The following is a 19,478-nucleotide window of genomic DNA, read 5'->3' as shown; positions in this document are numbered from 1 at the left end:
CCACATCTTTATCCACTTGTCTGTTGAAGGGCATGTTGGTTCTTTCCACAGTTTGGCAATTGTGGACATTGCTGTTTTGAACATTAGGATACATATGGCCCTTCTTTTCACTACATCTGTATCTTTGGGGTAAATACCCAGTAGTGCAATTGCAGAGTCATAGGGTAACTCTGTTTTTAATTTTTTGAGGAATCTCCACATTGTTTTCCAAAGTGGCTGCACCAAATTGCATTCCTACCAACAGTGTAAGAGGGTTCCCCATTCTCCACATCCTCTCCAACACTTGTTGTTTCCAGTCCTATTGATTTTGGCTGTTCTAACTGGTGTAAGGTGATATCGCAACGTGGTTTTTATTTGAATTTCCCTGATGGCTAATAAACTTTTGGGATTTCATCAAGATAAAAAGCTTCTGTACACCAAAGGAAACAGTCAACAAAACAAAGAGGCAACCCATGAAATGGGAGAAGATATTCGCAAATGACACTACAGACAAAGGGCTAATATCCAAGATCTATAAAGAACTCCTCAAACTCGACACCCAAAAAACACATAATCATGTCAAAAAATGGGCAGAAGACATGAACAGACACTTCTCCAAAGAAGACATACAAATGGCCAACAGACTAATGAAAAAATGTTCATCATCACTAGTTATCAGGGAAATTTAATGTCATTTTAAAAAAGATTTTATTAATTTATTGAGGGAGAGTGAGTGAACAGGAGAGAGCATGAGCAAGGGGAGGGGCAGAGAGAGAAGGAGAACAGACTCCCTGTTGAGCAGGAAACCTGACGTGGGGCTAATCCCAGGATCCTGGGATCGTGACCTAATTGGAAGGCAGATGCTTAACTGACTGAGCCACCCTGAAGCCCCTAATGTCGTGTTTCTTTATACTTCTTTTCAGCTTAAGGTTTCTCATCCTTTCTTTGTCTTTCATTATATTAACATCTTGAAAAGTATCTTATTTTATAGAATATTCCTCAGTTTGTGTGGTTATTTTCTCATGATTAAATTCAGCTTATTATATTTAGCAGTAATATTCTATGAGCAATGTTGTATTTTTCTCAGTACCTCACATCATGATGTCATGATGACACATGATGTCATTCCCCATTCCCCATTCTTTTGATATTAACTTTGATCCATTTCTTCACTGTAAAGTTATTAAGTAATCTGTGGAGAGATACTTTGAGACTATGTAAATATCCTATTCCTCATTAAACTTTCACTCAGTGATTTCATTTCATTCATTGATTACTCTTAACTGAAATATTTCTGATGTGATTTTCTAATATGTTTTTAAATATTCTATTGTGCAAAACTTTTTTTAAACATTTATTTATTTAAGTAATCTCTTTACCCAACATGGGTCTATAACTCACAGCCCTGAGATCAAGAGTCCCCATGCTCTGCTAACTGAGCCAGCCAGGAACCCCTGTGCAAAACATTTTTTAAAACTTAAGGTGACAAGGAAGAACTGCTTTTTTAAAAGAAAAAAATAATGAAAAATCTGGAAGAATTTGTTGTAGATTTCATTCTAAAAAATATATAATGAAAGCAATTTGACAAAAGATGTAAAAAAGTCATCTTTCTTAGAATGAGAGAGGTATAATAAATCATCCCCCAAAATTGATAGATTCAATAAAACACAAATTTGAAGCTTTTTTAAAAAAAAATGATTTTATTTATTTATTTGACAGACAGATCACAAGTAGGCAGAGAGGCAGGCAGAGAGAGAGGAGGAAGCAGGCTCCCTGCTGAGCAGGGAGCCCAATGTGGAGCTTGATCCCAGGGCCCTGGGACCATGCCCCGAGCCAAAGGCAGAGGCTTAACCCGCTGAGCCATCCAGGTGCCCCAAATCTGAAGCTTTGATATGTCAAAGGAAAGTAAAGGCCAAAGAAAGTTAGGAAAAATTTGTAGCACTTGACAGATAAAATATTAATTTCTGTCATAAAACTCATGTAATTTCATAAGAGAATACTGGAATACCAATAGAAATACAGAAAATGCCCCCAAAATGAAAATCAAAGAGGTTAATAAGTAGTACCAAACATGTTCAACCTTACTCTTAGTCAAAGAAATAAAAATTAAAGTCATTAATATACAAAAGAAGCAAAATTTTAGGTTTTTTTGTTTGTTTGTTTTTCCCCTTAATGGATCCAATTTACTGCTACTAAGAGAAGAGTGAGACAGACTTTATAGACAGCTGGTAGGAGTACAAATTGTACATACTTCACAGGGAAGTTTTACAACATCTGTCTTTTGACAGTGTTACAATACTAGAAATCTGTCCAAAAGAACTCAAGAAATACTGACCACAATTTATGCCCAATTATGGTCATTGTAACATGATTTATATTAGAAATTCTAAGTAGTATAGACCTCCAATAATTAGGGGAAGAGACTGTTTGTTTTCTAAAGGGTAAAATATTATGACTTATTAAAATTTATGCTATTAAAATTCTTGTGATATAGTATTAAGTAGGGGAGAAAAGAAATGTGCAATGATAATTTTTTTTTATTTGAGGAAATGACAGGAAATATACCATAATATTTAAGTAATTTATTTGGAAGGGTGGTAGAATTATAAGCAATTTAAATATTTTTCTTTATGCTTTTATGAATTTCTCCAAGAAGACTTCCAAGTAGCCAACAGACATATGGAAAGATGTTCAGCATCATTCATCATCAGGGAAATACAAATCAAACCACAATGAGATACCACCTCACACCAGTCAAGATGGCTAAAATTAACAAGTGAGGAAACAACAAATGGTGGTGAGAATGCAGAGAAAGGGGAATCTTCTTAAACTGATGGTAGGAATGCAAGCTGGTGCAGCCACTCTGGAAAACAGTATGGAGGTTCCTCAAAAAGTTAAAAATAGAGCTACCCTATTACCCAGCAATTGTACTACTAGGTATTTTTCCAGAGGATACAGTGATTCGAAAGGACACATGAACCCTGGTGTTTATAGCAGTAATGTCCACAATAGCCAAACTATGAAAAGAGCCCAGATATCCACCGACAAATGAATGGGTAAAGAAGATGCAGTGTATATATACAATGAAATATTACTCAGCCATCAGAAACAATTAAATCTTGTCATTTGCAACCATGTAGATGGAATTAGAGGTTATTACCCTGAATGAAATAAGTCAGTTAGAGAAGGACAAATATCATATAATTTCATTCGTGTGGAATTTATAAAACAAAACAGATGAACCTAGGGGAAGGGAAGGAAAAGTAAAATAAGATGAAAAAGGAGAGCGAAGTAATCCATGAGACTCAACTACAGGGAACAAACTGGGGGTTACTGGAGTGGAGTGGATGGGGGAAGGGATAATTGGGTGGTCATTAAGGAGGACACTTGATGTAATGAGCACTGGGTGTTACATGCAACCGATGAATCATGAAACTCTACCTCTGAAGCTAATAATACACTGTATATTAATTAATCAACTTTAAATAAATGAAAAAAATTTTTAAGTTAAAAAAAGTTAACTGTTCTCCTCTTGTTTCTAGTTATTTAAATAGTGACCACTTATAGTTTCAATTAAGCAAAATTAAACTTCTACTTTTGCCATATAAGAATGGAGAAATTGCTCTATTTATAAATATGCAAAGCACTTTTTTAGTTTAATGCATATTTAAAACCCACATTTTGGAATGATATGCAGAGTACTCTAAATGTACAATAATAGCTGTTTAAATTCCTAACTTTAATAAGTAGTTGAATGCTAAAAATTAGTTGAAAGACAAGAAAAACTAAAGTCATAATAGTAAAGCAGTGGATGCCCTTTATTAGTCAGGTGCTTTTTATCTGGAAAATTGGAAAGGTACCATCTGTCCTCACCTACATACCTAAAATATCTTTGAGTATACAAATGAGATGAAGCAAGAAAACTCTTGGTAAACTGCAAGTATTAAATGTAAAATGTTATGTTTGAATAGTGTTATAATTTATTGTTTTTAACCAACTTTATTTTATTTTTTAACAGATTGTTTTGAGGAACTGTAGCACACCTTTATTAAGAGCTTACTGTGGTTCCTTGGAAGATAAGAGGTCTTTGTCACTCAACTGTTAATTAAATATCCGTGCTAATTATTCCTTTCTTCCTGATCATGAATGATTTTAAGGACTCTAACTGTAATCAATAGAACAATTACTTGAACTCTGGTTAACAATCTTTAAACTATTCATCAAAGTCCTAATTATACATTACATCTTATAAGTACCCATAAATAGGGTAACAGCACATTGAGTTTTTGTATTAATAGGCAATTAGAATAATATTAAAAATTGAAATCATACACAATTTTGATATTTCTTCTTTTAGCCATTCCCCATGGAAAGACTTGCAAATATGAAAGTACATATTTCTCTTGTAAATCATAAAGGGCTTGATGTAACCAAAAAATAGTAGGTATAAATATTGAACAAGAGATCTAAATAGTTTAATTTTAATATTGTTTTTAGCAATGACATCTAGCTTTTTGATCAAAAAGACATGTGATGCTTAAGAACTGTTATTTTACTGATTCAGGATTCACATCTTTTGTGAGCCACAAACTGAGGTTAATAATAAAACAGAATTACAAATAACATACAGAACAGGATAAAACAGAAAGTTAGGAAAATAGGTGTTGCGAGAGTTTTGGTTTGCATGATCACTGTACTTAATTACTGATTATTGTGAGGTTTCTGTTACACTGTCTTACAATATGTGTTTAGTTTGTCTGGCCCCACCTGAAGGCAAGAACCAAACACTTAATCCTTCTTTGGATCTGTCCACCAAACACAGTGATCATACATGCTATAAGTAAATGTTGACTGAGTTAATGAACACAAAGCCAGAATTTTTATAACAGTTCTTCAGGGATATGTTTTATACTCATAGGGACAGTAAGGGGTTTAATTTGGGAGATTTTTTTAAAAAGATTTTATTTATTTGTCAGGGAGAGAGCACCAGCAAGGGGAGCAGCAGGTGGAGGGAGAAGCAGACTCCCGGCTAAGCAAGGAGCCTAATGCTAGACAGTTTACCAAGACTCTGGGATCATGACCTGAGCCAAAGGCAGACACTTAACTGACTGGGCCACCCAGGCGCCCTTGGGAGAGCTTTTTATTAGCTGTTATAGAATTGTTCCTGGTGACTTCATGTTACTTTAAGAGACTAGTCCTGATTGACAGAATATTTAAAAATTTTTATAGTCATGGTTCTAGTTTATGTAATGTAATATACATATATTGCTAAATTATTTAAATAATTTTCAATAGATTTCAAGAAAAAGTTGTTATATTTAAAATTGTTTATTCCAAGAAAATATGTCATTAACTGTGATGTGACTCAGATTACAAATTAAAATAATCATTTGCCTTATTGCCTATAATGTTCTTTTTTAGGTTTGGAATCATACTTGAAAAAATTAAAACCATAATTAATGATGATGCAAGATACATGAAAGGATGCCTGAACATGAGGACTCAGAAGTGCTATGCAGTGAGATCCAACATAAATGAATTTCTTGACATAGCTAGAAGAACATATACAGAGATTGTAGATGACATAGCAGGTAATTTAATTACTTCACTGTATTTTTCTGTTTTTTCTTAAATTAAACCTTTTTAGAACATGTGCTTTTCTGCTGGTGATAACAAGCCACACATATTTTAAAAATTTTGTTACCAAAAGAGATAAGGTTAACACTGTCATTTAAAATATATTAAAATACGATTTTGAAAATAAGTATCTCTAAGTGTTAGAATGTGTCTATTTTTTTCTCCAAACTTAAGTATAGAGTTTCTTCAAACTTAGAGTTACCTGAAGACCAGGACATGTTTGTTTACCTTCATATAACATTGTATATAAATTATATGAAAAATGCAGGCTGTCAGTACTAAGTGATTTCAGAGGAAGAGTTATATTTGTCTAGAAGAGGTAACATTTGAGCAACTACCACTGTATTTAATTTCTAGTTAAGTACTACTTTATTTAACAACTTTATGGAATTTCTTGTAAATATGGACACTGTTTTGGGTACTAGGACTATATTGTGAACAGGATAAAGTCCCTGTCTTCGTGGAGTTTATATTATAGTAGGGAAGACAGACAAGAAAGAAATGCCTGTGTGTGGAATGTGTATGTGTGAGTGTGTGTGTGTGTTCATATGTATAGATAGGTAGGTAGATGCGTATATCAGTCACATAGATCATATAATATCAATGGGTATAAATATATGATGAAAAATATAGCAGGTTATAGGGGTCAGAGATTGATTAGGTGTGGAAGCATAGAGGATGGGAATGTTTTTAGTAGACAGAATAGCCTAGAAAGGAATCCCATATACTGGCAGTGGTACAAACCAAAGCACAAAGGCTAATGAAACCTCAACAGATGAGAAAGGAAATTGGTTAGGATGGAATGGGGCATTCCCTGACAGAACTTGCAAGAGATAAAATTGGAAATGTAGTCAGGGGACCAGAATTTGTCTTTGAAGGCTGGGCGTTTGGGTTTTTTTTTTTCCCCTTAGAGAAGAATGCAGAGGCACTGAGATATTTTTGCTCGGTAGAGTGAAATTGATCAAGAAGATTGGTTGAATGAATTTGAGTAGAGCAATGGAGACAGGGAAACCATTTTAAACCATTACAAGCTAAAACATTTGAGTGATAGCAGTGTATATGAGAGAAATGCAAATGTTGAAATGAGTTAATAATTGAGTAGTTATGGCCATAGTAAAGGGAAATGTAGCTATTGGTGCTAATTGAAATTTCTAGCCTGAAAGTAGTGGTATCACTGAGAGAAGCAGGAAAATTGTTGGAAGAACTATTTTGAGGAATAAAAATGTTAATTTTCACAAGTAATGTTCCAAGCATTAATGATCATCAAGTTAAAAATAAAAATTTACGGGGCACCTGGGTGGCTCAGTGGGTTAAAGCCTCTGTCTTCGGCTCAGGTTGTGATCCCAGGGTCCTGGGATTGAGCCCTGCATCAGGCTCTCTGCTCAGCAGGGAGACTGCTTCCTTTTCTCTCTCCGCCTGCTTCTCTGCCTACTTGTGATCTCCATCTCTCAAATAAATAAATAAAATCTTTAAAATAAATAAATAAATAAAAATGTAGAACTCTGTGGTAAGTTTGAAGTTGATAGGAAAATTTGGGTATTTTAAGTATTTGTTGTATCACCATTTCCTTTTTGGAATATTTTGTTTTGCAAAATATGTTTTGTAGGGAGAATTTCTTACTCTGAACTAATGATTATAATAATTTACATGACTATTCACTTTTTAAAAAGTTGAATGGAAACATATTCTAATAGAGTATGAAATAGTCTTAGTTTAATTTTTAAGTTTTTTTTTTTTTACTTTCAAACTACCTACCTATAAAATGACTATCTTTGTACTACCAATTTTTTTCTTAAAAGAGTACTTGACCACCAATGTGTTAGACATTAAAAATCTTTACAGTGGATAAAGAAGATATGGTCCATATATACAATGGAGTATTATGCCTCCATCAGAAAGGATGAATACCCAACTTTTGTATCAACATGGACGAGACTGGAAGAGATTATGCTGAGTGAAATAAGTCAAGCAGAGAGAGTCAATTATCATAATGGCTTCACTTATTTGTGGAGCATAAGGAGTAACACAGAGGACATTGAGAGAAGGAGTGGAGAAGGGAGTTGGGGGAAATTGGAGGGGGAGATGAACCATGAGAGACTGTGGACTCTGAGAAACAAACTGAGGGTTTTGGAAGGGAGGGGGGTGGGCAGTTAGGTGAGCCTGGTGGTGGGTATTAAGGAGGGCACGTATTGCATGGAGCAGTGGGTGTGGTGCATAAACATTGAATACTGGAATGCTGAAAAAAAGAAAATAAAGTTAAAAATGTGAAAATAAAGAAAAAAATATTTACAGTTTAAAAGAGTAGCAAGACCTTCCTATTTACATATAAAAAAACAAAAAAGTGATTTTTTAAAAACAGTAATGTTCTCATTAAAATTCTTTCTGTTTTTCTTGTTTCTGGTCACTAGGAATGATATCACAGCTTGCAGAAAAATACAGTCTTCCTTTAAGGACAAGTTTTAGCTCTGCTCGAGGATTTTTCATTCAGATGACTACCGACTATACAGCTCTACCCAATAATCAACTTCCTTCAGAATTTATTAAGGTTCATTTTAGAGTTTTGGTTTGGAAATTATTTTTTCTGAAATACATTTTACATTTTTTCAGACATTCTTTGAATTTTACATGCCAAATTTTTCAAATGTTCTGTATATTGCTTTCCTATTCCTGTCAGTCTAACAGTTATACTAATGTAAGAGTTGAGTTAGAAACTTCTAATTTTCTTATTTTTGGGGGAAACACCAAACAGTGCATCCCACAGTTCTGGAAGCTTGGTATGTATAAAAAAAAGGAAATAAAAAAAGTCCAAAAGATATTTTGATCAAAGGAATTTGGAAAATATTGTACCATCTCCTGTCTTAGGTAGTTCTCAATGCACATTTGCTTATTAAAGGTTTAAAAATCCTGGAATAAATCTGCTAACTTTTTAAAATCCAATATTACCATACCTTTGAACCAGGGAAATATTTTTTCTTAAATACATACTCACATCTTCATGATATACCAGTTTGGGAAAAATCTAACCCACTCTAATTTTTTTTTCTGTGCTCTCAGGGGGCACCTTCTGACAAAAACAAACCATTTAACTTTTAGGGTTTTTAAATACACATTGTATTAACAGGTAATGGGGGATAGAAAAAGCAAAGAATTGGTTGAGATATGGTAATGGGATTAGAAATTGAGTGAGGTTCAGATATGGGGCAAGGCCTAAGATGGGTCAGAGATGGAGTGAAAATTACTGATATCTGTCATGCATATTACTGGGTAATAAGATGTACTGTCTGACATTTCTGCAGAGCTATTTTAAGACCTGTTCAAATAGTTGTGCCAAAATACTGTAGGTTAATTTTAAGTGCTTTAACTTTAGGAGTGTTCTTTTCTTTTTTGCAGACATTATTTGAGACTTTATTTGTGATGCTTTATCTCCAAAATTAATTAACCTAAATATCTATACTGTTTAAAATCTGTATGTTTTATTTTATAGGAGTGTATACACATCTTGATAGTTTTTAAATTTTGTTTATTAATTTCCTAGCAGATATCTAAAGTGAAAAGTTCTTATACCTTTACATCAGCAGACTTAATTAAAATGAATGAAAGATGTCAAGAATCTTTGAGAGAAATCTATCATATGACTTATATGTAAGCCCATTTGAAATTTTTGAATATTGGTTCAACTAGAAGCATTATAATAAATTTTCATTAATTGACTTTTTGTTTGATAGTAGAAAATTATAAAATTACAATTGTTAGCAAAGAAAGAACATTTCCTGGAAGAACAGTTAAAACTTTTAAAGTCTGTCATTGCGATTGGGATTGCTCAGCCTTACAGAAGATTCAGGGCAAATCAATTCAAAAACAAAAACAAAAAAAATCATTATACTTAATACATCCATAGTACGCATTCTACCATGATGTAGAATTTGGCACATGATGGGCTTTTCTTGGGCTTCATTCAGTTATTCATTTCTTATGGTATGCAAGCCCTGAACTTCATTTATATATGTATACATATATATATATACGTATACATATATAAAATTACAATAGTGCCAGTCTTTTGCTGATCATGAAACAGTCGCAGTACAGCTGGAAATAAGAATAGATCATTCATGAGTGGGGTGAGGGAGGGCCTAGCAAAATAAAAAACGATCATTCATAATCAATGAGCTGAGATGATAAAGACAAATGTTGGACTTTCAAAACAATTTCAGGGCATAGACCACAGAGATTATGAGATCTAATAGGTTTGGGGAACATATTTCTCCTCGTAAGGGAAAAACCAACACCTTGAGCTAGTATCAAGAGTCAGATGCTTAACCAGCTGAGCCACCCGGGCACCCCTTAAGATTTTTTTTTTTTTTTAAGTAATCTCTACACTCTTTTTCTTGAACTCATAACTGGACCAAGAGTCACATATTCTACCAAGAGAGCCAGCCAGGTGCTCCAAGGAAAACCTTTTATATTATGTCACAGTGTGACACCTCTGCTACATAAAAGCTTAAATAATTACGTTGTTAGGGTGTGTGTGTGTGTGTGTGTGTTATGAAAGAGAGAGAATATAGTAACTTTTCTGTTGAATTTAACATTTACAAAAAACACAAAATAATTAGCAGTGGGGTCTGTTGAAGTATATTAAGGTGATGTTTGACCTATAAAATAATTTTATTAATGAAAATTAATTTTATTAGTATTTAATAACAGCAATCATTTCTAAAACATGATGTTAACATACCAGAAGATGCATTCTTGCTACAAATTCCTTGAACTCAAGGAACTTCAATTTCCTAATCTCTAAAATGAGGCAAAAGAACAATAGATTTACCTGTGGAATACAACTGAACTGTGAATGGTATTTTACCTTAGGCAATACATTTGATATTGTTTTACAATTATATTGTATGTCCCTCTTTAAAGTCAATACCTGACTTCCAAATGTATACTTTCAGGATAGTGTGCAAACTGCTTAGTGAGATTTATGAACATATTCATTGCTTATATAAACTATCTGATACTGTGTCAATGCTGGATATGCTACTGTCATTTGCTCATGCCTGCACTCTTTCTGACTATGGTAAGTTACTTTCTTTGGAATAAATATGTTGTGTACTGAAATTTGTATTCCATCCAAGCAATTTTATATAACAATTATGAATGCTTTATTTTTTTACCTGAAATATAGTCTCTTGCCTATGGTCTTAGACTAAGACTTAAAGTAGAGGAAGTAAAATTACTCTTAAATTTTATTTTAAAAGTAAGAAAATTGCTTACTGAGAAATTGACAAGTGAGAAAGAAAATACTGCAAGAAACTTGAAAGTTTCCCCAAATAGGAAAGACTGAAAATCTTCCTCCTTGGTGGAAATAACAATGATCCAAATTGATAAAGTTCAAGTCTGATTACTCCTGAGAAGCAGTGTGACAGAAGCAGATGAGAGAAGTGAATCTCCAAGTGAACATTTTCTAAACTAGCTCTTTAGATGTGAGCATCTTAAGATCAGGGATTATATCATATATTTTTAATAGTTTTCTTAGCTATTAAGATATTTGATGTTGCTCCATTTTAATTTGAGAGGGATCATCCTGAAACTCCAGACTTATAAATAATAACTTCTGGTGTTAAAAATACTTTTAAAGTAGTTTAAAAATTATTTTCTAACCAACCTCTCTCTCTTATAATGAATGCTTTTGAGTTTATCCATGTGTTTCCTGTAGAAGCATATAGGATTTTTTTTTTTTAGAAGCATATAGGAATTTAGTGTTTCCTTGTCCCCATGTCCTGTCTTCCTCCCTTTACCTTGGAAGGTATTCATAGAAACCTGATCTTTATTTATTTCTATAAATTAATATATTTTGTGTCTGTTTTGTCTATCATCTGGGTATTCTTTTTAGACAAAATTTCTCTAAGTTTCTGGACATAAAATTATATTTACATTTGGTTCTATTTTATATCCATACACCACTTGAAAAGCTAAGTATGCCAAATTTGAAAAAAAGTCTAAGATGGGAATTAAGTAAATGTGCAATTTTGTAGTACTGGTAATTAATTGTTATTTTAAAAGTATTATCAGGATGCCTGGGTGGTTCAGTTTTTAAGCGTCTGACTCTTGATTTCAGCTCAGACCATGATCCTGTGGTCATAAGATTGAGTCCCATGTTGGGCTCCACAATCAGTGGGGAGTCTGCTTGAGATTCTCCTTCTGCCCACCCCCCGCCCTTACCTCACACTCTCTCTCTTTCTCTCAAAAAAAAAAAAAAAAAAAAAAAAAGTCTTATCAGAGTGCCTGGGTGGCTCAGTCAGTTAAACAGCTGCCTTCAGCTCAGGTCATTCATCCCAGAGTCCTGGGATCAAGCCCCACATCGGGCTCCCTGCTTGGAAGGAAGCCTGCTTCTCCCTCTTCTGCTCCCCCTGCTTATGCCCACTCTTTCTTCCTTTCTTTCTTCCTTTCTTTCTCTCTCTCTATGTCAAATAAATAAATAAAACCTTTAAAAAAAAAGGTATTATCAATGGCTAGTTGACTCTTTTTAATCTATATAAATCTGGAAATGTTACACAGACTATTTTGGAGCTCAGGACAATGACAAAGAACTAAATCCTAGGGTTCCCTGGAAGTGAATAAAAGTTGTGATGATGATTAGAATGTGTCAGTTACAATCTAGAGGAATTTTGGTAGAGATTTAAGATAAAATAGTACCTTAATGCTTTGTCCCAAATTGACCATAGTAAAATCACACATACACACCACACAGACCATTAAACATAAATATATTAATCTTATGAAACCATTCTTTTTTTTTTTTTTTTTTTTTTAGTTCGGCCAGAATTTACTGATACTTTAGCAATCAAACAGGGATGGCATCCCATTCTTGAAAAAATATCTGTGGAAAAACCTATCGCCAACAATACTTATATTACAGAAGGAAGTAATTTTTTGATCATAACTGGACCTAATATGAGTGGGAAATCCACATATTTAAAACAGATTGCCCTTTGTCAGATTATGGCCCAGATTGGTAAGTTATGGCTTTACTTCATACTTAGCAATTCTGTTTCCCATTTAAAATGCTTTGTGCCAGGCACCTGGGTGGCTCAGTGGGTTAAGCCTCTGCCTTCGGCTCAGGTCATGATCTCAGGGTTCTGGGATCGAGTCCCACATTGGGCTCTCTGCTCCTCAGGGAGCCTGCTTCCTCCTCTCTCTCTTTGCTTGCCTCTCTGCCTACTTGTGATCTCTGTCTGTCAAATAAATAAATAAAATCTTTAAAAAATAATAAAATAAAATGCTTTGTGCCTAATATTTTAGATCCAGGTGCCTTAATTAGTTTGGAGTAGGTTTTCTTACCTAAAAATATAATAGTGTCTATTATGTAGATCATAACTTTTACTATTTGGTAGATTAAGCTCCATCCAATTTGGATTGCATTGTACTAAAAATTTTATAGGATGTAACAGAAGTAAAAACTACCTTACTATAACTGTTAATGTTGTATCAGTTTTTACTAAACTGAATCATATCTTTATTTCTGATACAAAACCAAACTTTGTTGTGAGAAAAAGTAAAATAAGTAGGATAAGCTGCTGCCTTTAATAACTCATTTAAGATTTTTCCAAATTATAACATTGGGGAAAGAAACATCTTTTACTTAATTTAAGGGCTACCAGTAACTTGGGCACAGCACTTGATACACATTATGTGTGCATACGTACACATTGAATTAGCTGTCATTGGCGCCGCAATGTCATGTATTTCTTGGTGTAGGGGTATAACTTAGCTCTGAAAACAAGGTTTCCTTGAGAACTCTATGAATCAGAAATGAGATGATTTGTTCTAATGAAGTGGTTCTCAAACAGGGATGATTTTGGTTCCTCCCCCACTGCACTCTTGGCCCCCAAACTTGGCAACGTCTGGAGACATTTTTCGTTCTTAATGCTGAGGGAAGTATAGAGTCCAGAGATGTTGCTGAACATCCTACAATGCACAAGTCATTATTCCTCCCCTCTGACATATGTAAGAAAGATTATCTAGCCCAGGTTGTTAGTAGTGTGGTGGTTGAGAAACCCTGACCTAATGTAATAAATTGTAAGTGGAATCCAACAATAATAATATTGGTGATACAGTGCAGATTTACCCTTACTACTGGGAAAGAAAATCAGAGGTGAATGGGTGAAGAGTAACTATTTTATTGGGTTTATAGTTGTATTGGAATGAAAAGGACATCTAATTTCCTTCCTCTTATAAAGAAACTGATTAATATGTGATAATAATCTTATTTCTATTTTAATAGTTATAAGGAGCTTTGTCCTTTAAAAAAAAAACAAGCTATGCAATTGTTGGACATCTGTAATTGTTAGAGCATTCATTATACTGACTTGAAATCTGACCTTCTATAAATTCTACTCAATAGTCCTAATTTTTACCTTCTATGCATCACAGAATAACCTAAATCTCTTTTGATAATAGCCCCTCAAATATTCGGAGAAAATTATTCTACTTCTCTTGTCACTCATTTTAAACTTTTAAAATACCTAAAAGTATATACATTATCTCATATAATGTGATCATAAAGGAAACAGTAGAATTTGAAAGGCATGGAAATTAAGACCATAGGCTTTGGAGCTAGACCTTGTTTGTCTAGTTACTAGCTCTGTGATCTAAGGCAAATAACTTCCTTGGTGTTCTTATCTGTAAATGAAAATTATAATAGTACCCAATTCTAAGAATTGTTGTAAAGACAATGAGATAAGGTGCCCTTTGGCTCAGGTCATGATCCCAGGATCCTGGGATCAAGCCCCCCATCAAGCCGCATCTTGCTCCCTGCTCAGTGGGAAGCCTGCTTCTCCCTGCCTGTGTTCCTCTCTCGCTGTGTGTCTCTCTCTGTCAAATAAATAAATAAATGAAATCTTTTTAAAAAAATTATTAAGTGAGATAATTATATAACATACTATGAATGTAGGGAAGGGTATAGGAAAGAAGGAGATTTTCCAGGCAGAGGTAAGAACATACTCTTTTTTTTTTTTAATAATTTTTAAAATTTTTTATAAACATATAATGTATTTTTAGCCCCAGGGGTACAGGTCTGTGAATCGCCATGTTTACACACTTCACAACACTCACCATAGCACATACCCTCCCCAATGTCCATAACTCCACCCCCCTCTCCTTACCCCCCCACCCTCAGTTTGTTTTGTGACATTTAGAGTCTATAAGAACATATTCTAAAGCAAAAACAAACAAACAAAGACAAACCAAAAAAACCCCAGTGTGATGTGCCCACAGAAGTACAAGAAGTCCAGATTCCTTTGTAGAGCAAACAGTGTCTGAAGCCAGAGACGTGGGCAAGAGCCAGATCGTGAAGGGCCTTAGGTACTTCACTGAAGAGTTATAAACTTTATCCAAACATCTGTAGGGAGCTGTTGAAATTTAAGTAAGAGAATCACATGATTGTATTTGCCTTTCACATAGATCATTCTGGCTGATATATTGTTAGAGGAGAGCCAGACCAGAAGCAAAATATCAGTGTGTGGGGGGGTGGGGGGGTGCTTCTGTAATAATTTTTAGATTTAAAAATGTCAGAGGGCCTTTTTGGTGGTGGTAAATGCAAATGAACTAAAGAATAAGTACGAACATCTACCATATATGCTATATCTTCTCCTTGCTACTTTCACATTTATTTTCCCATTTAATCCTTCCAGAAATCCTGTGAGAAAGTTGTATTTAAGAGATCTGTTTGTGAGGTTACTATTGCTATTATTGTTACTTTTATTTTTGTTAACATTATCCTGACTTGCTTTCTTTTCCTGCTATTTCCTTAGATGTTGATGCTACTCTTCATCCTTATTTTGGTTTTAAATCCTGGAATAATCAGGAGTTTGTTTCCTTTATTCCCATTATTTCACCATTTTGTTCTATATGATTGATAATTTTCCCATTCAACTCTTTGTATATTTTTATCCGTATGATTTTAGAATGCCTTTTATGTCCCATTCCATATAGAGATTGATTTGCTTTCAAAAGGTGAATATTTTAGATTATTTAGTATGATAACTTCTCAAGCAGAAAAATCCTCAAAGATGAAAACTCACCTTTTAAAAAAAATTCATTGTTTTGCTTTCATTCTAATTCTGAGTATTTCTACACATTTCTTTTTTTTTATAATTTTTAAAACATTTTTATAAACATATAATGTATTATTAGCCCCAGGGGTACAGGTCTGTGAATCGCCATGTTTACACACTTCACAGCACTCACCATAGCACATTTTCTACACATTTCTAATAGATTTTTTTTTTTAAGATTTTATTTATTTATTTGACAGAGAGATCACAAGCAGGCAGAGAGGCAGGCAGAGAGAGAGGAGGAAGCAGGCTCCCCGCTGAGCAGAGAGCCCGATGCGGGGGCTCGATCCCAGGACTCTGAGATCATGACCTGAGCCGAAGGCAGTGGCTTAACCCACTGAGCCACCCAGGCGCCCCTCTAATAGATATTTCCTAATACATCATTCTGTAACAGTTTTATCAACTTGAACTTCATGAGCATTTCCTTCAAATTTTCCTATTTTGAGTTTTTTATCTAACCATATTATTTAACATTTTTGTGATGTTTATAGTAAATCTTTCTAACGTACTTGGATTTATACTGTCTTACTTGAACTTCCAGATAACTTTGTACAATAGTAAAGTCAAGTATTTCCATTTATATGTGAGAAAGATGAGACTGGGAGGATCTAATTACTGCCCAAGGATATATGATAAGTGACAGAGCTGGCGCCATGTTGTCTGACTGTATATCCAGTGATCTTTCCACTATTATTTATTAGCCTTAGCAAGGCTAATAAATAATCTAAATTGGTGAGAAGTACAAAATATTAGTACTTATATTTTATAAAAGCATTTCAGTTTACATTGACCTTTTATTTTACAGGATCATATGTTCCAGCAGAATATTCTTCCTTTAGAATTGCTGAACAGATTTTTACAAGAATCAGTACTGATGATGAAATTGAAACAAATTCATCAACATTCATGAAGGAAATGAAAGAGGTACCCAAACTAAACTTTTCCTTATGTAAAATACACGTTAAATTCCTCCACTAATGGTCAATTATTACGTAAGAAAGTATCCTTATATTAAAACATGCAAATGTGCTTATGTTCCTCTACAAGAGCCAGAGGGCAGTCAAAGACAGCTTCTAATTTCTTTCTTATGTGGAAATGGAAGAGATGGTTTTATTGAAAAATACAGTTTTAAGGAAAAAGCTAGTAGTATTGAACAAAAAAAACATGCTTTCATGTTTTTGTATGGGATATATAGAAGACTTTGAGAAAACAATGACCTGTTCAGGACCATTGCCTGTATCTATTGTTCCTGTTAGGTTTGATTTTAAAATAATAGATCACTGTGTTAGAATGCTTTTAAAAATCACCCTCTTGTGTGCCCCTTTAGAATCTTCACTTTGTATAACAAAGTATGTGTCATCACCTTTTTCTGATCTGAGCAAATATCAAATAGACTTGAAGGACTAAATGTATTGAATTTAGCTCTTGGGCTGTCTTCAGTAGGTAGGAATTAATGGATCACTGTGGAGTTGGATAACTTTTTGTAAAAGGGCGAGAAGAGTTATTATTTGTGCTACCATATGTGACTTTTACATAATTATTTAGTATGTATTGCAGATTTTGGCTCTCTGAGGTGTACTGGGGTAGCTGTGGGAGAATATAGCAATGTACTAGGTGCTCAAGGTATATTTTTAAATGATCCCAGATCTCAAGAAGCTTAGTCATATAGAAAGGTAAAAAGCCATGAAATTTACTATTGTGTGAGTACATAACGGGTGTAATTATAATTTTTGAGAAAGAAGTTAATACTCTTCAGTGGCAAAGGAACATTTCTGTCAACTAAAATCTTGGTCTTTGTTGAGTATGGATTTATATTTACTTGTTTAAATAGGAATCAATGGACTTGGATACTTTTTCCTCAATTTTTCTTTCTTTACTGGCTATCGAGATGTTAAAATAAACTTGAGAAATAGTTTTGAGTATAATATGACAATTGATTAGTCATTTGTGGAGAAGAAAATGACAATCTTTGTGCATTATTTAAACATTTAATTCATTGCTTAATTTTATTACACTGTATCTAAAACATTAATATTTTAGATAATGGTTATTTACTCTTTGTTGTCTCATACACATGTGTCTATTACATACATATCAAGCTGTTCTATTAAAATTATTAGTCGTGAGATTTTTTAAAAGAAAAGCAATGTGCTAGTTTCTACCTAGCTGGATAGCTTTATAAAAATAAGTTTCAGATGAAGTAATTAAGAGACTGGATTTTTCCTCATTTTTTAAGTTGGTAGTGACAGCTGTTTGGTTACAATGAATAATATTAAAATTATATTTTTCAGATAGCTTACATTCTACATAATGCTAATAACAAATCACTCATATTAATTGATGAACTTGGCAGAGGTACTAATACAGAAGAAGGCATTGGCATTTGTTATGCTGTCTGTGAATATCTGCTGAGCTTAAAGGTATTCATTCTTCTCTGTTTCTTTTAACTGTATTGATTTTGAGCCCTTTTTTAAAAAAGATTTATTTATTTGAGAGAGAGAGAGCAAGAGAGAGCTCACACATCCCTGAGCAGGAGGAGGAGCAGAGGGAAAGGGAAAGGGAGGGAGAAATTTCCTGCATACTCCCCACGGAGCACAGAATGTATATATGGGGCTTGATTTCACAACTGTGAGATCATGAGCTAAGTGGAAACCAAGAGTCTAGTGTTCAACTAACTGAGCTATGCAGGCGCCCCCTTCATGTATCCTTTATATATTTATCATGATTGGATTTTATTGGCACCTAATAATAGTTCTTTCAACAATTTTAGGTAATAAAAGTATACCATAGTATTTATATTTTTGTTAGTTGCAGGCACAGCTAGTATGATAGCCATGTAGACAGCTAAAGTAGGAAATCAAGAAATACAAATAATATCAAGACTAGTCACTTGGCTTTAATTAATCAAATTAAAAGGCAAAACATGAAAGCATTTCAATAATTGTCTCCATAGATAATAACATTGACTATGATGTTACAACATGAAGTGAAAAACTAGGCATCTGAGGTCACTTTGTGGAAAATTATTTTACTTACCCACCTAAGATTCATTCCTTTAAAGAAAACAGGTTTTCACAAGTCAAGTAAAAGAGACTATGATTTTTGCTGTTTTATTAAGCTGATTTGTAAAACATCTTTTTAGATAATCTCTCAGAATATATGCAGGTGTGAAAAAACTTAAAATTTTTTTCCATATTTAAAGTACTTTGAAATAGGGTCCTGGGATTGAGCCCCACATTGGGCTATCTGCTCAGCAGGGAGCCTGCTTCCCCACTCTCTCTCTGTCTGCCTCTCTCCCTACTTGTGATCTCTGTCAAATAAATAAATAAAATCTTAAAAAATAAAAAGTACCTTGAAATGTCCCTAAGATGATCCTCTTTACCTTAAGTGAGAGTCTATAATGATTTATAAAGAATGAGAAAAATTTTATTTTTGTGATAGATATGTGATAAATCAAAAGTAATATTAAGAGATAACATTAGTCTTTGTAATAGTGAATCTATGTCAGTTGATCTGTGTCAGTTGATCAGAATTTCTCATAAAAATAAGATATATGAGGAAGTGGAGATGCAACATGGAGGGGTTAAGGGGGTAGGAGAAGAATAAATGAAACAAGATGGGATTGGGAGGGAGACAAACCATAAGTGACTCTTAATCTCACAAAACAAACTGAGGGTTGCTGGGGGGAAGGGGGTTAGGAGAGTGAGGTGGGGTTATGGACATTGGGGAGGGTATGTGCTATGGTGAGTG

At 33.9% G+C, this 19,478-nt stretch overlaps 1 protein-coding gene across 1 annotated transcript in view; it reads left to right on the top strand.

Annotated features, from left to right (window-relative positions):
* MSH4 (mutS homolog 4) overlaps nucleotides 1-19,478 on the top strand; it is a 114,355-nt gene that overhangs the window by 76,601 nt on the left and 18,276 nt on the right. Inside the window, exons 10-17 of the mRNA XM_047726314.1 lie at nucleotides 3,998-4,062; nucleotides 5,401-5,570; nucleotides 8,025-8,161; nucleotides 9,155-9,258; nucleotides 10,566-10,690; nucleotides 12,428-12,628; nucleotides 16,534-16,652; nucleotides 18,020-18,148. Of these exons, the coding sequence (XP_047582270.1) occupies nucleotides 3,998-4,062; nucleotides 5,401-5,570; nucleotides 8,025-8,161; nucleotides 9,155-9,258; nucleotides 10,566-10,690; nucleotides 12,428-12,628; nucleotides 16,534-16,652; nucleotides 18,020-18,148 (1,050 nt within the window). The remainder of the gene's footprint in view (nucleotides 1-3,997; nucleotides 4,063-5,400; nucleotides 5,571-8,024; nucleotides 8,162-9,154; nucleotides 9,259-10,565; nucleotides 10,691-12,427; nucleotides 12,629-16,533; nucleotides 16,653-18,019; nucleotides 18,149-19,478) is intronic.

This window comes from Lutra lutra, chromosome 4, assembly GCF_902655055.1.
Source record: "Lutra lutra chromosome 4, mLutLut1.2, whole genome shotgun sequence".
Taxonomy (NCBI): Eukaryota; Metazoa; Chordata; class Mammalia; order Carnivora; family Mustelidae; genus Lutra; species Lutra lutra.
Note: the sequence above shows the minus strand (reverse complement) of the source record. Positions and strands in the feature narration are given on the sequence as shown.